We start from the raw sequence: 18,139 nt of genomic DNA, 5'->3' as shown, positions 1-18,139 counted from the left end.
GTGCCAGTGCTGACCATGGGGAAGGAGAAACTCTGCTAAACACTGTAGTGAGTTTTGTCATTCACAAGTCTTGCAAAAAATATGTGAAATCTCACCCTGGAACTTGGCTCATAAACACCTGCAGGGTGAGGTTTGTTAAGCAGCTGGTTTGTCCTTTTCCTCCGTTCTAATCACAGAGGCCGTCTGTGGAGCTGCTCAGGAAGCATGGACCGGACGAAGCCAGTGCAGAGCACCCAGAGAAGGGGACCGAGGGCCAGCTGCTGGAAGGTGACAGTTGCTGCTGCCGTGGTGGTCAGCGTGACGGCCCTCTGCCTGGGGATCCTGCTGGGTAAGTGTGCAGCTGGGTATATTCTTTAAGTTTTTCTGCTCCAAAAAAAGAAACTGACTGCACAGCTCACGGTCCTCATAGCAAAAATCCTCAAGAGCCTTCTGCTGAGGATAAAAATGTGGTCAGCTCTCCCCACGTACACACGAACTGTGAGGGCTGTAGTCAACTCATGTTCTGAACAGCTGACTTCAAAGCGCTTTATCTTCAGTGTTGCGTGACACGTGTGCTCTATTCCTCTCCTCTCATCTCTCCCTGTGACTCCCAGATTTCCTGTCACAGCACCACTTTCTAAGCTGGCTTTGGTACCCAGCACGCCTTTCCCCAGTCCGTTCCTGCCAGGGTGGGGCCAACCTGGGGTCACACTGCCAGGTTATCTCCATCTGTTCGTGAACTTTTGTCTCAGACTTGACAGAAATCCACTGTTTTCAAGTTCACAAGGGGGTCTAAGGGACGTGAGATCTGTGTTCCAAGGCGGACAGCGAGGAAAGCTGGGTCCAGCCATGGCCCCAGAGCTCCCTGTGTCCTTTGTGCCTCTGACAGACGCTTTCCCTCTCTGGCAGCCTGTCGTCCTGCGGGAGAGACCAGCTTCGAGCACACAGTGGAGCTGCGCGGAATCGCATTCAACAGCAGCTTACAGATGGAGACCTCAGACTACTACAGGGTGCTGACGCCCGCGCTGGAGAGGCTGGTGAGTTGATGGGGGCTTGCCAGGAGAAGACTTGGTAAAGACTGTGGTGGTTCCCCATTGGCCCGGCTCAACTCTCCTCATTCAGCAAATCTGGGTGTCGGGGCAGGAGGAAAACACATTTCTTAAGCATCAGCGGGGTACACCATGAGGCTGACCTTTGTTTTTTGCTTTGCAGTTTCTGTCCAGTTTCCAGGACTCACGTCTGGACTGGAGCTGCACCGGTTGCACCATCCTGGGCTACAGGTGAGTGCAGGCAGCTGGCTCTGCAGGCCGTGCGGCTCGTGTTGCAGAGCATTCTGACGAGCTCCACCAAGGAGAGCTCATCTCTGTGTTCTTGTTCAGAACTAGGACAAAGAGAAACTGCTTTTTGGTCAAGGCTGGGTATTCTTCTGGAATCGCACCGATGTTCTGGATTCTTTCATTTGGAAATACAGAGGAAAATGGCTTTGTTTAACCAAAGCTGAACTTTGGGACAAAAAAAAAAAAATGCAAATGACCGTTTTGACCCAGACCACATCTCCAGAAAAACTTGTGCCTTAAATTATTACGAATTTAGAATTGTTTCTCTCAAGTTCCCTGCAGGCTGCCTGTCCCTTGCACTGGCCGTGGAGCCAACGTACCCATTAATTCTGTCTTCCAGCAGGAATGGAAACTCGAGTGTGATTGTCCGTTTCCGCCTCCGCTTTGCCACCCAGCATTCCCAGCCCCTGAGCTCTGCCATGGAGGAGGAAGCGCTCAGGCACGGGCTGGCGGCGGCCCTGCGGGAGCGGGGTCTCTCCCTGGCTGCCTACGGGACCATATCCTCCGCTTCTCTCACAGGTACGCTCCTCTCGGGGCAGCTGGAGCAGGGTGCCCTGTGCTGGTGCTGCTGGCACTGAAGGGTCACCACAAACTGGGTCCCAGACAGCCAAACGGCCGCAGGGCAGGATGTCCAGTCAAGGCTTCGTGCCCAGCAGCAAAGAGGTGCTGCCAGGCACCCAAGCTGACCAAAAAACATACTCTGCCTGGCTCCCTGCTGCTACCAGCTTCACGAGGCAGCGGCAGAAACATGCCTAGACCTCGGCGATTGCTCAGCGGACGTTTGTGGGGAGTCCCCAGGGCCCCCTCCAGCGCTAATGCTGTTCTGCTGCTCTCTGCCCTGCAAGAGCAGCTCTGGGGGCCTGCAGGAACAGTAGAGCCTAAAGCATAAACTGCAGCTTCGTTGGCTTTCCCTGCAGCACCTGGAACCAGCCCGAGAGACAAGGGGTCAGGCTGCAGGAGGTTAATTGCTGGGTTGGCTGTACCCACAAGTGCACAGCAGCCCTCAGGCAGCCCGCAGAGTTTTAGCAATAATTCCTGCTTGGGTAGATATTTCTCATATTTGAATTATTCTCTGAAACTACCCGACCAGAAATTCTCCTTTTCCCTCCGTGACTGTGGAGTTGCATGTGACCACAGGACTCCGGGTCCAGTAGATTTAAAAAAGCCTTGTGCTTGGAAAATACAAAGCTCCGTTTTCCTCTGCAGCTCCCTCTGCGCTCCCTGCAGTGATGGGCAGGGTCCCTGGATCTTTGGGAGCCTTGTGCAGTCCAAACGGAGGGTGCACAGGCCCACTTGGTTTTCGCCAACAGCCCTCTACATCTTCAGCCTTGCGAAGGCTTGAGAGGCAGCTCGCTGCCAAGCGCTTGGGAATTCACACCCCCAAAGCCCGCACGGCTGCAGATGGCTGTTCCTCCTCCTCTGACGGGGACGCCCTTCCTGATCCCCGTTCTTTCCGCTTTGTCGCAGGTCTCAGTGCGGTTTCTCCCTACAGACCTGGGCTGAAATCAGGTAAGAGCCAGGCCGCGGGAAGAGCCGTCTGCCTCAGCTCCCTCGGCTGCGGCCTGACCTGCAGCCTCTTCCTCACCGGCCAGGCTGTGGGTACAAGGGGCGTTTGCGTCCCATCTCGTTCATAACCTGGTGTCCATGGCCTTGCACCCCCTTCCCTCTGCAAGCTCCACAAGAGTTGCAGCTCCGCTCCTGGCTCCGTCCCGCAGGGACCCCGTCACTGCCAGGGAGCAGAGTGACAAGGACACGGCGGTGGTTGCCCCGGGGAGGCTAGGGGACAGTTGCTAGGAGGGCTGCACAAGGCACAAGTGACCCAAGCCTTGCTGTCCCCAGGGAGCTGCCCTGGAGACGCGTTCACTTGCCGCAACACCCAGTGCGTGTGGAAAGAAAACCCTGAGTGTGATGGCCAGAAAGACTGCACGGATGCCTCTGATGAAAGGAGCTGTGGTGAGTCTCTCTAGCAGCAGGTCTCCTGGACACGGGGACAAGGCCACAGCCCACCACTGCAGACCTTGACAGCTGTAACATCACGGGGTTTCTGAGGCTAAGGACACAGCACAACTTGTCAGGCCAGTAGTGGGTGACCAAGATGAGGCAAATTGTCCCCTAGAAACACCCTGGTCCCACCACCTACTGCAAAGGTTCATGACAAAGACCCGCTTCCTGGTGGGCTGGCGTGCTGGGCAAGCACCACATGCCCGTGAGCTGCTGGGAGCAGGTCAGCAGGCAGCGGCTGAGCTTGTGAAACTAGCCAGGATACTGCTCTCCAGAACTTCTGGCTTTCAGAGAGTTTCAGGGAGGATGCTGTGATGGGCCAGTGCTTTGCAGTGCTCTTTTCCAGGCCTGCAGGTTCAAGTCTGCCCTGTGACATCCCTGGCAGTGTCCTGCTGCTTGAGCACAAGCTGGGAGCATGCACGAGGCTGCAGCAGCTTTTCCCACATGTCCCCGGGCGCACTTTGCTGGGACACAGCCGGCAGGATCCTGGTGCACTGGCTCTCTCCTCCCTTTCAGACTGCGGGAGCCGGCCTGCCATGCAGACTACTAGCAGGATAGTCGGAGGCTCGGAGGCATCCAGAGGGGAGTTCCCATGGCAGGTCAGCCTGCGAGAGAACAACGAGCACTTCTGTGGTGCTGCCATCCTCACGGAGAAGTGGCTGGTGTCTGCTGCGCACTGCTTTACTGAGTAAGCTCTAGCCGTGCTACCTTTCCTGTTTCCAGCTCGCACTGCTCCCGCTGCCCCATCACGCTTGGTTTCCTTCCCCTCCCAGATTAAGCCACAGGGAGCTCCTGTCCCGGAGCAGATGGCAGGACGGGCGGGAGGCACACCGCACCAGGCAGCTCTGGTTTGCAGGGCGATGCTGCGGCTGCAGGCTCATGCGGACCCGGCTGTCTCTCTCTTCCAGGTTTCAGGACCCAGCCATGTGGGCAGCTTACACAGGGACCACCTCCCTCAGAGGCTCAGACAGAGGCGCGGTGAAAATGGACATCGCGCGGATCATCCCGCACCCCTCCTACAACACCGACACGGCTGACTACGACGTGGCCGTGCTGGAGCTGAAGAGACCTGTGACCTTCACTAAGTTCATCCAGCCCGTGTGCCTGCCGGACGCCGGGCATCACTTCCCCGCCAGCAAGAAGTGCCTTATCTCCGGCTGGGGCTACCTCAGGGATGATTTCTGTAAGCAAAGCACGGCGGGCAACAGAGGAGGCGTGGTGGGGTGCGAGTGGTGCAGGAGGTGCCAGGGAAGCGCACTTGGGCCGTGCTCCGGCCAGCCAGGGTGGGCTGTAACGTGGGAAGCTGGTCCCGTGCAAGGCTCCCTGCAGCGAGCTCACAATTGCGTCTGTCTTGTTTAGTGGTGAAACCCGAGTTCCTGCAGAAAGCAACAGTGGAGCTGCTGGACCAGATGCTGTGCTCCAGCCTCTACAGCCATGCCCTCACAGACAGGATGATGTGTGCTGGCTACTTGGAGGGGAAAATCGACTCCTGCCAGGTAAGCTTTGCCCAGGGAAGCTGGCACACCTCCCCGCATGAGTCTTTTCCCTCCCCACAAGCATCAAGCAGCGCTTTAAGAAGCAGGATCTGACACCGTGGTCACGGTTCCCCCAGGAGATGTGAGGCCATACCTTGGAGCCAAGCACAGCTCAGGGACTGCAGGAGACAAACATGAGGATTTGTGCTCTAGTGCTTAGAGCAGGGCACTGCAGTTTAAGGGGCTCTTCGGCAAAACTGTGCTTCTCTGGTGGTAGGGCTTCCCGTTTCTGCACCAAATGCAGCACAGACACCAGAGAAGGGGGCCAAGAATGGAAGATTCGTGGTTGGATGGTGAACGTGACCCTGATTCGCATGGCCTCCCTGGGCTGCGTGTCACACAATGAACGCCCATCATCTGGCTGGCCAGGGGCTGCTGGGCTTAACCTTTAAAAGCAGCAGTTTAACAAATTATTAAACCAGCAGAAATGCTCACCCTAAATTTGATGAAGGATGTCTTTGTGCTCTGCTGGCATATCAGGCACAAGCATAATGCTTCATAGCAGGACACCGTGCTTACGCAGAGGAGCACCCAAAGGGCGGCACAGGAGATGCTTCACCCGTCCCTGGGCTGGAGCAAATACGCAGCGGTGATCTGGGATACACAGGGACAGAGGGACACCGTCTGGCAGAGGTGTGCTGAGGGTGGCCAGGGCCAGGGCAGCGTGTCCCTGGGGAGAGCTCACTGTCTGCCGTCTCTTGCAGGGTGACTCTGGCGGGCCTCTGGTCTGCCAGGAACCATCGGGCAAGTTTTTCCTGGCGGGAATCGTGAGCTGGGGAATTGGATGTGGTGAAGCAAAGAGGCCCGGGGTTTACACACGTGTTACCAAACTCAGAGACTGGATCTTGGATGCTATTTCTGCCTTCCCCACCGCCTCAGCCCAGACTGTCCCTCTAATACACTCCAGAACTAACAGTAACGTGGTCAGCTCTGAAGAGCTCAACGCCACCACCGCCGGAGCCATCTCCAGCACTTCGGCAGCCCCAGCTGCTGGCAAGCCCGTGACTGCATCGAGAGCACAGGGTATGAGCACCCACCAAGGTACGAGCAGGCCCAGCACAGGGCATTGAGGCACAGCAGTGTCTGACACCGTTTAACCTGTTGATCGCTCGCTTTTGTTTGCCACCTGAGGATGTCCCAGCAGTTCAACGTTGGTGGCTGCAACTTCACAGCAGCCACACATCTTCTCCCTGAAGGGCAGGAGCGCAGGTGTCTATAGGGTGACCTGTCAGCTCCAAGGAGCTCTCCCCGCAGCTCTGCAGGGAGATACAGATGTAGGATATTTTCCTAAATTTAGCATTAACTTTTTACCTGCAATAGCGAGGCACAGAGCTGCGGGTTACTCTGCCCTCGAGAAAGGCATGGGATGAGGGACTTGCCAAGAGCAAGATGCAGACGCAGCAGCTGGGGTGAAAGCCCACGTATGGCTGCGCCTGGCCGTGGTTAGCAGGGAGGGCTTGGGCAGGTGCCTTGCGCTTCACCCTGCCCTGTCGCTGCTCAGACTGGTTAGAGAGAGGAGAAGTCTCTCCGTGTTTGTCTGCTGCGAGGAGTGCTCACAGGTCATGCTTTGGCTTTTGTTCAGAGTGCGGAGGACGACCTGGCTTCTCTAAAGCCAGCAAGATCGTGGGCGGAACGGATGCTTCCAGAGGAGAGATCCCCTGGCAAGTCAGCCTGAAAGAAGACTCGAGGCACTTCTGTGGAGCCACCATAATTGGGGACCACTGGCTGCTGTCGGCAGCTCACTGCTTCAATGAGTAAGCGCCCATCCCTGCTGGCACTGCCCTTCAGCTGCCTGCCCGCGGGCACGGCGCTGGGCAGCTCTGCATGGCCGTGTAGCCAGGCCCACAGCTGTGGCACTGGAGTCACTGGGGGAAAACAGGAACACATCCTGGACAAGTAATTTGTGTAATAGTTAGAGATTCATAGTAAAAGGGGTTTTGTGGGGAAGCTGGGATGAGGCACGCAGAGGTTAAAGTAGCCTGGGCAGGGAGCGAGGACAACACATCTAACGGGGGGGAAGGAACAGGTGCCACAAGAGCGTCTTCAAGAAATTGAACCTCCACAACTGGCTGTAAGGTAGGAAATGGAGACAGGAGGTCAGCTGTTAAAGGGAAGATGGTCGGTTCAATCCTGCGTAGTGCTGTTAAACAGCAAGAACCCGAGCCCAGAGCTGTAAATAACCTAGATAAAGAAATCTAAAAACTCCTGAAGGCAGAAAAGAGGGGACTGACTGTGAAGAGCTTCAGGACAACCTTGTGCATGCAACAGCTGGGCAGTAACGCAGCAAGGGGAACGCAAGGTAGGCGAGTGTAAAGTGAGGCACGTGGCAAAAAAAGCAGTGCTGGCTCTCTGCAGGTGATGGTGGGTCTCCTTCAGCTTTCACTGCTCAGAAGAAGGCGAGAAATGGTGTGGAGATTGCCGTGAGAGCAGCCATTCTGTGGGCAGTGGCCGTTAAAGAGAAGTGATGTGCGACAGGGACTGTACATTTACAAAGTGTGTAGGGAATGCTGCCTTACTGTTTTTCTAAGGTGTCAAAACAACTCCTGAGAGCAGGTGGAAAACAATCAAAAGGCAGCAGTTACTAATAACTGCCATTCAACTGAACGTTTAAAATTCATATAGGCTTTAAAAAAAAAAAGGAATAAAATACAACTTTAGAAAAATCCAAATAAAACCCCCAAATCCATCAAGACCTACTGACCATAAAGACACCATCTGTGGGCCAGAATGCTCCTGAAATCACTGATTTCTGGAGGTGAGGAGAGGGTTACTCCATGTTTACGTGCTCTTCAGGAGCCATCCAACATGTGCCACTGCTGGAAACGGTTCTTTGGGTCTGAGCAGGGCTGCTCCTCTGCATGCTGGGCTCTGCTTTGCACAGTAAGGGTTCAAACACTGCTCAGTTAAAGTTGCCCGCAGTTGAAACTTGGGAATTCCTGCTAGACGTATGTGAGCATGCATGTTTAGGATCGTGTATTTGCAGGACAAACCCAGAAGAGATCGAAGCCTACGTGGGAACAACATCACTAAACGGAACGGATGGGAACGCAGTGAAAATCAACGTGACAAGAGTGATCCAGCATCCCCTCTTCAGCCCCATGACACTGGACTTTGACGTGGCTGTCCTTGAGCTGGCCAGGCCTCTTGTCTTCAACAAATACATCCAGCCCATCTGCCTCCCACTTGCTGTGCAGAAGTTTCCTGTTGGCAAGAAATGCGTAATTTCTGGGTGGGGGAACCTCCAAGAAGGGAACGGTAAGCAGTGAGGAATTACCTGTTGATTTGCTCTGGAGCAGGGACAGACTCGGCAGCAAAGCCTGTGCCGCTGCGACCCAGACAGTCCTGGGAGCGTGCAGGACAGGGGACAGTAACGGGGACAGGCAGGAACTGTCGGACAGAAACACAAGAATGAGTGAGAATAAGGGCACGTAGAGCACTACCTTAAACTGCAGCTATCCAGGAGCCACCAGCAAACAAGGAAATGGAGCGAGCAGCTTGGGGGGAACCAGGGGAAAGCTGCTGAGCTCCCCTCCTTAGTTCTCCCGTGTTAAGCAAGAGTGGGGCGCTGCCTCCTGCTGTGAGCCTGCACCCTGGGGTGAGGCGGGAGCTGCAGGGCTGCTGAGAGGGTTGCTCACAGGGGACTTGACTCCTGAGGCTGTTTTCCTGAAGTCTGTGTTGGTTTGGTCTAAAAGCCATCAGTCCCCCTTCCCCCTGCTGCGCTCGCTAATCCCGTGGTTTTCGTGCAGCCACCAAGCCCGAGGCCCTGCAGAAAGCCTCCGTGGGCATCATCGACCAGGCGACCTGCAACTTCCTTTACAACTTCTCCCTCACCGACCAAATGATCTGTGCTGGCTTCCTGGAGGGGAAGGTAGACTCATGCCAGGTAAGAGCCTGGGACGTCTCTGCTCCTTTGTGGAGTGTTCCAGAAAGCTGGAATAACTCACAGCCTCAGCACATCCTCACTGATTGTGGTCAGGCTATGCCTTGTCTCAAAAAACCCAGCCCACTGCCTCGGCGCTTTAGAGAAGTGAATAAGCTTCACCAAGTTGAGCGTGATGTCAGCCAACATCCCACTGCTCTGTCTGGCCAGCCAGGGGTCCCGCGTGAGGCAGGGCTCGTCCCGCGGCAGCGAGGCAGTGGCAGTTGGTGGTGGCTGTCCCTCACGTGTGGGAAGGTGCTGTCAGGAGCTCTCAGGACAAACGCCACTTACCTCTGCAGCTAGGTTGAGCCACTGACCCTGATTTCAGCCTCCGCGCACTCCTGTCTCGCACACACACGGCATGGCAGCAGACAGCCCCACGGGGCTGGAGGCGGAAGGGTTTGGGTCTGGCCAAGTCCTCACAGTGTGGCTGAGGGGCAGCTTTTTGTGAGACTGGGCTGAGCATCCGTTGCCTTGCTTCTTCCTCAGGGAGATTCAGGTGGACCCTTGGCCTGTGAAGTGACCCCAGGAGTGTTTTACCTGGCCGGCATCGTGAGCTGGGGAATCGGTTGCGCCCAGCCTACGAAACCAGGCGTGTACTCCAGAATTACCAAACTGAAGGACTGGATCCTGAATACCATCTCAGAGTCACCCAGTGCTGGCACCGGCACCCCTTCCAGTTCAGCCGCCACTAGAACGTCTGCTGCAGCCATCATCCGCCAGCCCAGCACAACAGCTGCAGGTCCAGTGGTGAAGATGACCGCAACCATGAAAGAAAACACCACAGCTCTGGAAACCACCGAGCCTGCTAAGGCCACCCAGAGCCCAGGTGAGACTGACAGGTTGATTGATGCGTCGGTAGGAGGCCTCCAGCCCCAGCAGGGACGGTACTGAGCAGGCCATGGGTTATTGCCTTCCAGTGGTGCCCTGTACCAGCCTGACCTTCAGATGTTCCAGCAAGGTCTGTATTGGAAAGGAAAATCCCGAGTGTGATGGTGTTGTTGACTGCAGCAACGGCTTCGATGAGCGCAACTGCGGTGAGTACCGCTTTGCAGCCTGTGACTGCTGCGCAGCCCGATCCTACATCACCCAGACGCCCCAGTGCAACCCCCCCCAACCGCGCATGGGCTGTCTCGCGCCCCACGCTGCGCACTGGGGGCCTGGGCCAGCCCCTTGTGGGCCAGGTTCTGCTTGGTCTGCCAGGGCCTACAACAAGATGAAGCTGGCTGAGCAGGATCCAAGGTTTCTGGCAGGGAAGGTAGCCTCTGCTCGTACGCTGTAAATGTTAGGCCGTTTCCCAGGACGCAGGCCTCCTGGCCAGTCAGCCTGCTCGCACGAGCTGGCGAGACAGCTCTGCACAGCGTGGCAGCCCAGAAGATGTCGTCCCCGGGACTGCACCTCGGACTGCACGTTCCTTGCTCAGCCAGTCCATCCAAACGTCCCCTCCTCACCTACCACAGCCCTGGAAGGTGTGATCTGTGATGAAGTGAAGGTGCCCAAACCACACCAAGCCTTGCTTCAGCTGAGCAGATGGAATTCCTCACCTCCCACCGCCCTGTCCCTGTCTCCCCAGCAGGCTGCCCCCGGCACGGGCGCTGGGAGGAGGGCAGCTATCCCGTTCACTTACGGTTCCTTAAAACCACCACGCCTCTTCTTCTGTCCCAGACTGCGGCTTACCAGCCGCTCTGGCCTTCAGCAAGATCGTGGGCGGCAGCGCCGCGGCTCGAGGAGAATGGCCCTGGCAAGTCAGTCTCTGGCTTCGGCGGAAGGAGCACAAGTGCGGAGCCGTCCTCATTGCCGACCGGTGGCTGCTTTCTGCGGCTCACTGCTTCGACATGTGAGTCTGAGGGGCTGGGGAGGCCAGCTGGCTCTTGGCCTCACTCCTGGCAGCCCACCTGCCCTTCCCCTTCCTCGCAGCCCAGCACCGCGCCGGGAGCACGCACAGAGATGTGCGGGGCACAGATGTGCCTCTACGGGGACACGTGAAGAGGAGGGTGTGGGGCGAAGCCTGGGTACACCCACGGCGCGATGGGGACGGGGGTCCTGGCCTCACAAGCTGTGGCCATGGCACATCCAGCTGCAGGGGGGAGGAAGGGCCCTCCTTGTGAGGTCATGCTGCTAACAGCCAGGTTTGCTGTCTCTCTGCAGTTACAGCGACCCCAAAATGTGGGTGGCCTTTCTAGGAACACCCTTCCTGAGCGGCATTGATGGCAAAATGGAGAAAATATTCCGTATCTACAAGCACCCTTTTTACAACGTCTACAGCCTGGACTACGACGTGGTGCTGCTGGAGCTGAACGCGCCTGTCCACTTCAGCAGCACCATCAAACCCGTCTGTCTCCCAGACAGCTCACACGTCTTCCGCGAGGGAGCCAGGTGCTTCATCACAGGCTGGGGCTCCACCAAGGAAGGAGGTACTGGCAGAGAGGGTTCCGTCATGGCCACCGTGGCCGAGCCGAGTGCCAGCTCACCCTGCAAGCTCACGCATCTGCAACTCCCACTCTGCTGCCCCCAGTACTGCCCGTACCAGGCCAGACCCTGCTGGGGACACCAGCCTGGTGTCACCACACTCTCCCCCCCCCAGGCACCACGCACTGTACCCCCCCCCATTTGGTTACACCTCTGCCCTCTTGCAGCCTTCCCAGGCTTTCCACATGCCAGCCACTGCGCTCCCCACCCCTGCAGCAGCTGCTCCAGCTGTGCTCTGCAGCACAAGGCCCACCCTGATGCCATTTCCGTGCGGTCAGCCAAGCTGCCGGACAAACCCCACACCCAAAGGGCTCTTCCTGCGCGTGCTCTGCCAGGGAGGAACCGGGCCGAATGCCCTTTCCCAGTGCAGGTCTCTCCCTTTGGCAAACAAGGCCGCAGAGACCCCGCTCCTACACACGCTGCGGCTCCTCGCGCGCTGAGCACCAAGCTCACGGCAACACTTGTCTCCTCAGGGCTCATGGCAAAGCAGCTGCAGAAAGCAGCAGTGACCGTGATCGGCGAGCAGGCCTGCAAAAAGTTCTACCCCGTGCAGATCAGCAGCAGGATGCTGTGCGCCGGTTTCCCGCAGGGCACCGTTGACAGTTGTTCGGTGAGCGCGAGAGCAGCAAGCGCTGCGGCTGGGCCAGCGCGAACGTGTGCCACGTCCGCAGGGCTGTATTCCCTTGGGAGGGCCGGGCCCTGCCGCCCCCAGCTCAGCTCTCTGGCCGTCCTTCTCCGTTCTCCAAGGCCATCCCGCGTCCCCCTTGTTCTGCTTGCCCTGCCAGCCTGCGACAGGGCAGGGGCCATGCAGACGGGTAACGCCGAGCGGGAGCCCACAGGGGTACCCTGGGGCCATTCCCGGACCCTGTTGTGCCTCCAAACACGCTCCTCGTGTTCCAAAGCCCCAGCCTGTGTGTGCCAGTACATCACTGAGCAGCCCTCCAGCTTGGAAGGAAGCTCCTGGGAGGTGGGGAATGGGGCAGGAAACGCTCCCACGCGCCGGAGAGAGCAGCTTACAGCTGACACGTTGGTACAGGGTGTTTTTCCTCTCTGCAGGGCGATGCTGGTGGGCCCCTGGCGTGTGAGGAACCCTCAGGGAAGTGGTTTCTAGCAGGAATCACGAGCTGGGGCTATGGCTGTGCCAGGCCGTACTTCCCTGGAGTCTACACCAAAGTCACGGCTGTCCAGGGCTGGATCGCGCAGCACCTCAAGCTCTGACGCTGCGTTTCGCCACTCAGGGAAGGTGATGAAGGAGAGGAGGAATTGCCAGAGGACGCACTGACCCCTCAGCCGTTGTACACGTGTCTGATGCTGCAGAGGGGCGACGATGGCCTGCAGGTACTAAGCAAATGCCAGTGTTGTGTGACCCACTGCAGCTGGGACACCGGGGCATGCGGTAACTGCTTTGCATAGAAAGGTACAACTCTAGACGTTTTCTATAAATAAACGAGGCCTGTCCCATCCTAAGCCCTGGCAAAACATCCTGTGCGTTAAACCGTGGCCTTTCGAGCTGGAGGGGTGCCTGAAGCATCGGCCAGGGATTCACGTGGTTTGGCTGACCTCTGTCCCTGAGCTGTCAGCCCAACGCCGAGCCGAGAGACACGGCCTCTGCCGAGCCGAGAGACACGGCCTCTGCCCCAGCCCAGCGCTGCGCCCCTGCAGAAGCCTCCGGCCTCGCTGCCGTGCTGGAGCCGTTGTTCTGCAGTGGCTTTTGGAAGGGGTGTGCTCAGCGATGCTCCCACGGTTCACCGTTTGAGCACAGGGAAGGCAGGACTAAAACTGCATGGGCCCTCACCTGCGTTAGAGACCCGGGATAGGCTTTTTGCACCCCCAGCTCCCTCCGCATAAAGGAGCAGGTGACTGACAAAGGTTACGCAGAGTGGCGCAGGCCCCTGTTCTGGGTACGCTGGGTGGCAACAAGTCAAAGCGCTGTGCTAGCGGCCCAAGGACACAGCTCCTTCGTCCCGCTGCCCAGTGCAAGGCAGCGGGCACCTGTGTTCACGAGGGAAAAGCGCTGCAGAGCTCGCGTGTCCAGTCTGGCGCAGACACACAGCTCACAGATCTGCCCACCAAACCCGAAGAGCAGCCGGTGCTCCAAACCCGCCCTGATCTTTGGAACTGCAGCACGGGGGTCTGGCAGGGAGTTTTGGACGAGCTGACCTTTAACGGTCCCTTCCACCCCCAATGATTCTGTGATTCCGAGTTTCTTCTTTCCCAACCCAGCTGGAGCGAGACTCACCGCTTTCCCAGCCTAGAGCACTAGCAAGGCGGGAGACCCGGCTTCCAGGCATTGTTCAGCTCGAGGGGGGTTTAGCAGAGCCATGCCTGGAACACTTTTGGGATGCTCCCATCAGTGAAATGGGACTGCTGCACGGTCAGCACCACAACATTCACACAGACAGAAGGAAAAGGAAAAAGGCCCCTAAGCAAAAGTGGCTGGAAAACACTTTATTTTCAAGCATTCTGCCCAGTCTGGGTGGGACACTCCAGTTCAGCGTCAGTGAGTCCAAACACGCAGTTCTCACCTGGTGTGAGCACACTTTGGTCGCTCTGCAGGAGAGGCGCGTGAGCCAGAACCAAGGCAGAGCTCAGCCCCTAAGCTCAGCCCCCAAGTGCCCCTCCCTCCAAACACAATGCTGCCTGGAAGGCAGGCTCCCAGAGGGGACATCTGTGCCAGAGCCAAACCAGGAGTCAGAGACCACTACGGCCACACCACTCACGTTATTCCCTAAAGACACCAACCCAAGTATTTCCCAGCTCTGCGTGCAGTTTGCCAGGCTGGGCTGCAAACCTGGTAAGCGCAGCCCTGCTCCCCACCACGCTGCCTAAGCCGAGCCAAAGCCTGCGAGCCCCAAAGCGAGCACCGCGTGCTGCTCTGTAAATACAGGGGAGGAAAGAGCCACCTCACGGCAGCTTTTCCACCAATGGGAAGGGGCTGGGTAACCACCCCGCGGCTGAGCCCACGCCTGCTGCCTGGGCAAGGGGTCTGTGCTTGGCCCCCCTCTTCCACAGAAGGCTCCTTGCCCCTCACAGCCCTTCCAGGAGGGATTCCAGGAGGGATTTACCAGTTGCCGTATGCCTCGACCAGTCTGGACGGTTGGGAAGGGCATGAGGCACAGCAAGCAGCTCGTGGTGGTTCTGAAGGCTGGAGAATTTGCTCACTCCTGGGGCCGGTGCTAATAAAAGCCAATGGATGCAAAAGGTTCAGCGAGGGTTTATTGCTCTGCCGTGGCAGGGGTCTGCCCCCAGCCGCCTGGACTGGCCGCTCGTCCCTTCCCCACATGGTCCCTCCCTGGCCCAGGAGCCGGGGGCGCTTCACATGTTGGCTCTCTCCCGCTGTAGCCGAGAGTTGTAGGCTCGGGAAACCGTGTTCCAGGCGTCCATGTACCGGTCCATGCACATGGCGATGCACTTCTGCGGGACAGAGAGCCCTCAGCGGTCGCCCCGGCGGGTGGCCCGCGGGTCCCCGCTTCTCCCCGACCGCGCTCACCTGCTCCGAGTTGTCCAGCGCGCCGCCGGGCTTCCCGATGCACTTCCGAAAGCACTTGTCCGTCATGCGCTGCGGAGAGAGGCGGGCAGCGCGGCCGTGAGTGGGGCCGTGAGCCCCGGCCGGGGCCCGCCACCGCCTCTCCGTCCCCGCGCCGCTGAGGGGCGGCGGAACGGCCGCGCTCACCCGGGCCGCAGGGCAGCCCCCGCCGGCCGGCACAGACCGGGAGCGGGACCCGGGAGCGCGACCGTCCCCCCGCGTCCCCCGCGGCTCCTCCTGACCTGCAAGAGCTCCTGCGCGTTGGCCACGGCGATCTGCACCTTCACCTGCTCCATGATGAGCCCCGGGTCCAGCTTCCCCCCGCCACCGCCCCCGGAGCCGAAGTCGGAGCCGAAGTCGGAGCCGAAGCCGCTCTCCATGCCGCAAAGTCACCGCGGGCGGCGGCCCCACGCTGCCGGCGAGATGGCGGCTCAGAGGGACTACGGCTCCCAGCGTGCCCCGCGCCGGCGGCACCGCCGCTCCCAGAGTGCAGCGCGGGGGTGCGGGAGCGGGAGGGTCTCGCCGAGCAGCGGGGGGCGGACCGGGACCCGCGGCCCAAGCCGGGCCGGTGTTGGTGTCGCCGCCGGCCGCGGCGGGGGTGGCCCCGAGGAAGCTTTTAAGTCCCGGGGCTGGAGACGCGCCTCCCCGCTTGCGGGGTTTCCCGCGCCGCAGGGGCGGCAGCGCCTGCCGGAGCCGCGGCACCGCGCCAGCCGCGCGCTGAGGCCGCGGGAAGGGACCCAAACCGGCTGCACCGCGGCGGAGGCGCTGCGCGGCCGCAGCCCGACACGGAGCGGGAGCGGTGCGATCGGGGTCTCTGCCGCTGCAGGGTACGACAGCGGCTCTGGGAGCCCGCCACCCCCCGCACCCTGCCCGCGGCCCCTGCCACCGGCCGGCAGCTGGGGCTGGCCCTGCCCCCACGCAGGAAGGGCCCCTGGCCCCCCCCCCGCCTCTGCGGGGGTTAAAGGAAAGAGGGAAACAAATAAAATGCAAAACATTTATTTGAGTGTGTTGTACAAAAAGGTTCCAGTCATAAAATGTATATTACAAATCATTGAAAAAGACAAGACATTTGGCATGCATATTCTAAAAAGAAAAGAACACTTTGAAATGGTAAAGCCTAGATCCGTGGGTGGGTTTCGCAAATTCCGTGTGAACACATTCATCATTTTGTCTTTGTATTTCCATTTGCGGCCTATTTCACAATTCCATTTTAAAAACTTGAACCTTCCAAAAATCCCTTTGCAGCCGCTGACCGGACGCGGTCGGTTAAACTGCCCGGCGACTGAGAACCAGAGCTGTCTGAACAAAGATCGTGGTTAAAAAAAATAATTAAAAAATGACTGCTGGGAAACCAGAGTTCAGCTGAGAAGGTGCTGCTGCGCCCACCGGGGAAGCATTTCGGCTTAAACTCGTTCAAAGCAGTTTATTGCTCTAAGTTTAGGGCGAAGATGACCTGGGCAGTTTGCATCCCCCTCAGCGACCTGCAACCACCACCCCAGTACAACCTAAACCAGAAATTCCAGAAGTTCAGTAAAACACATTTTATTTTCCCACCCTCCAAGTCAGTTCACTGTGCGTGCTATTCCGAACGGAGTCTCTCCGCACTGAGCGTCCTTTTCCTTCTCTAGACCTTAGCATTTCAAGAAAGGCATTACGTTTACAAATAATAATTGCATGTAAATATGGTCTTGTATAAAAAAAAATTAAATTATTTTAAACTGGTTTAAAGCTAAGCATATTGAAGGGCAAATCAAAATTCTGTTTCCCAGGCCATTTTAAGTGAGAAAAGAAAGTCTCCAATGTAATTTGTCCTGACACTCAGCTAAAGTGACGCTTTGACAAATGCAATCCCTGCCTCACCTTCCACGCACTGGCTGACAACCAAGCTTTGCTCCCTGCTCACACAGGGTTTGGACCCAACAGTGGCAACAAAATCAGTGTCAGATACAGATATGCCTTCGTTCGGCGGTAAGACTTTAAAAAGAAGATGCAGAAAGAAGAGACAGAACAGCTCAATAGCGAGGGAGGGAGAGAGCTGACTAGAGGAGACACTAAACATACAGCGTGGAAAGGCTCCTGGTGCACGCAAACGGATTCTCGGGCACTGCGGGGCCCAGAGAGGAGCGAGCACAGCTCCAGCCGGCGGCAGGTACGTTCATCCTTTCTGCAGGTGAACGCTACAGAAGAAGGGAGAAGGGTGTGTAAAACCAGTAGGACCCCTGCACCGAGGACGAGGCGTCCCACTGCTCAAGGGTATCGCGCACGCGAAGCCATCTCCGTTCACAGTGCACTGCTTCCCACCGCAGTTCGACTCTCATGACAAGCTCGGCTGGCTCTGCGCTGCAGGCCGTGGGAAGCAGATGTTTATTTTCTTCCTGAGACTTGGCTCCCGCTACAAACACAAACCGCGCCAGCCGGCGCCCAGCTCCCGGCAGAGCAGCGCTGAGGACAAGCGATCAGTGCAGCGTGAACGGCTGCTCCTGCCAGGGACAAGCCTGAGCAGCCGCACCGGGAAACAAAGCTGCGCAGCAGCAAAGGGCCCACAGCCGCTCTGCTCCTTGGAACCATCACCGCAAGGCAGCAGCTAAAGGAACACAGAAGCGCAGGATGGAGGCGGCAGGGAACGTCAGAGGCTCCGCAGGCGGATGGGCCTGTCCCGACACAAGCGCTCTCCCACGGCACAAACCCAGGCGTAGGCAGTATGTGTTCAGACTCTGTACGATATTCCGTTATCAGCTACACAACAAAGACTGGCCTAACTGTTCTGCTGCCACTATGCTCTTACTCCTTCCCCTTTTAACCAGGGGGAATCATTTAGGAATCATTTTTACTGTTTCATCCAGAATAAAACTGTTTGCTTATTTTTCTGAAATCAGAACTTCCACCTGGGCAGGTACACTCAGGTAACTGCTCTGATAAAAGCTATACTGGGTCATTTCCCTGATCAGAGAAGTCTTAAATAATTTTTCTTCTGACAAGTTCAATGTATTTCTTCAAGCTGGCATCAGACACTGGAGTGGAAGTGCTGGCTCCACTTCAAGAGCGGTTCACATACAGGATCAAACAGGAAGAGAGAGCAAGGGGACACTGGATTTTATTGGAACAAAAAGCAAAAACAAACAAAAAAAAACAAACCCAACCCTTGAAAGACAAGAAAAGAAAAGAAAAAAAAAAAAGAAACCATTGTTTTTGGTTTGGTAAAGTCAAAAACCTCCCAATCTGGAGCACCGGCTTTAGAAGGAGAGCGCCATTGTACTGGAGCTCAGCATCAGAAGCAAGAGGGAAGGACGGTGCCTGGAGAAGACGCACACACAACGAAGGAAATATCTGGAATACAGTAGTTTCTGTGTCTTGTGATTTACAGCTAGGAATT

The 18,139-nt window shown here is 57.5% G+C and overlaps 2 protein-coding genes across 4 annotated transcripts; one reads left to right on the top strand and one right to left on the bottom strand.

Annotated features, from left to right (window-relative positions):
* Positions 1–204: 204 nt before the first annotated feature.
* On the top strand, positions 205–12,458 carry TMPRSS9 (transmembrane serine protease 9). 3 transcript variants are annotated; one of them, XM_086767356.1, is made up of 19 exons: positions 205–328; positions 889–1,016; positions 1,192–1,259; positions 1,660–1,835; positions 2,784–2,825; positions 3,156–3,269; positions 3,834–4,005; positions 4,226–4,500; positions 4,677–4,813; positions 5,557–5,875; positions 6,435–6,606; positions 7,836–8,107; positions 8,599–8,735; positions 9,261–9,600; positions 9,692–9,808; positions 10,437–10,608; positions 10,920–11,185; positions 11,714–11,850; positions 12,297–12,458. In XM_086767356.1, the coding sequence occupies exons 1-19, from the start codon at positions 205–207 to the stop codon at positions 12,456–12,458; spliced, it is 3,330 nt and encodes a 1,109-aa protein (XP_086623482.1). The 3 variants fall into 3 exon arrangements, with proteins under 3 accessions (XP_086623482.1, XP_086623481.1, XP_086623484.1); XM_086767355.1 differs by having other exon boundaries at positions 1,657–1,835; XM_086767358.1 differs by lacking the exon at positions 3,156–3,269 and having other exon boundaries at positions 1,657–1,835.
* A 1,976-nt stretch (positions 12,459–14,434) lies between these two features.
* TIMM13 (translocase of inner mitochondrial membrane 13) lies at positions 14,435–15,217 on the bottom strand. The gene is made up of 3 exons (XM_086767323.1): positions 15,009–15,217; positions 14,731–14,799; positions 14,435–14,654 (listed from the first exon to the last, which is right to left on the bottom strand). Exons 1-3 carry the CDS (start codon positions 15,144–15,146, stop codon positions 14,556–14,558), a joined length of 306 nt encoding a protein of 101 aa, XP_086623449.1. The 5' UTR covers positions 15,147–15,217; the 3' UTR covers positions 14,435–14,555.
* Positions 15,218–18,139: the final 2,922 nt, after the last annotated feature.

This window comes from Chlamydotis macqueenii, chromosome 26 (genome assembly GCF_036417535.1).
Source record: "Chlamydotis macqueenii isolate bChlMac1 chromosome 26, bChlMac1.mat, whole genome shotgun sequence".
In the NCBI taxonomy this organism is placed as follows: domain Eukaryota; kingdom Metazoa; phylum Chordata; class Aves; order Otidiformes; family Otididae; genus Chlamydotis; species Chlamydotis macqueenii.
Note: the sequence above shows the minus strand (reverse complement) of the source record. Positions and strands in the feature narration are given on the sequence as shown.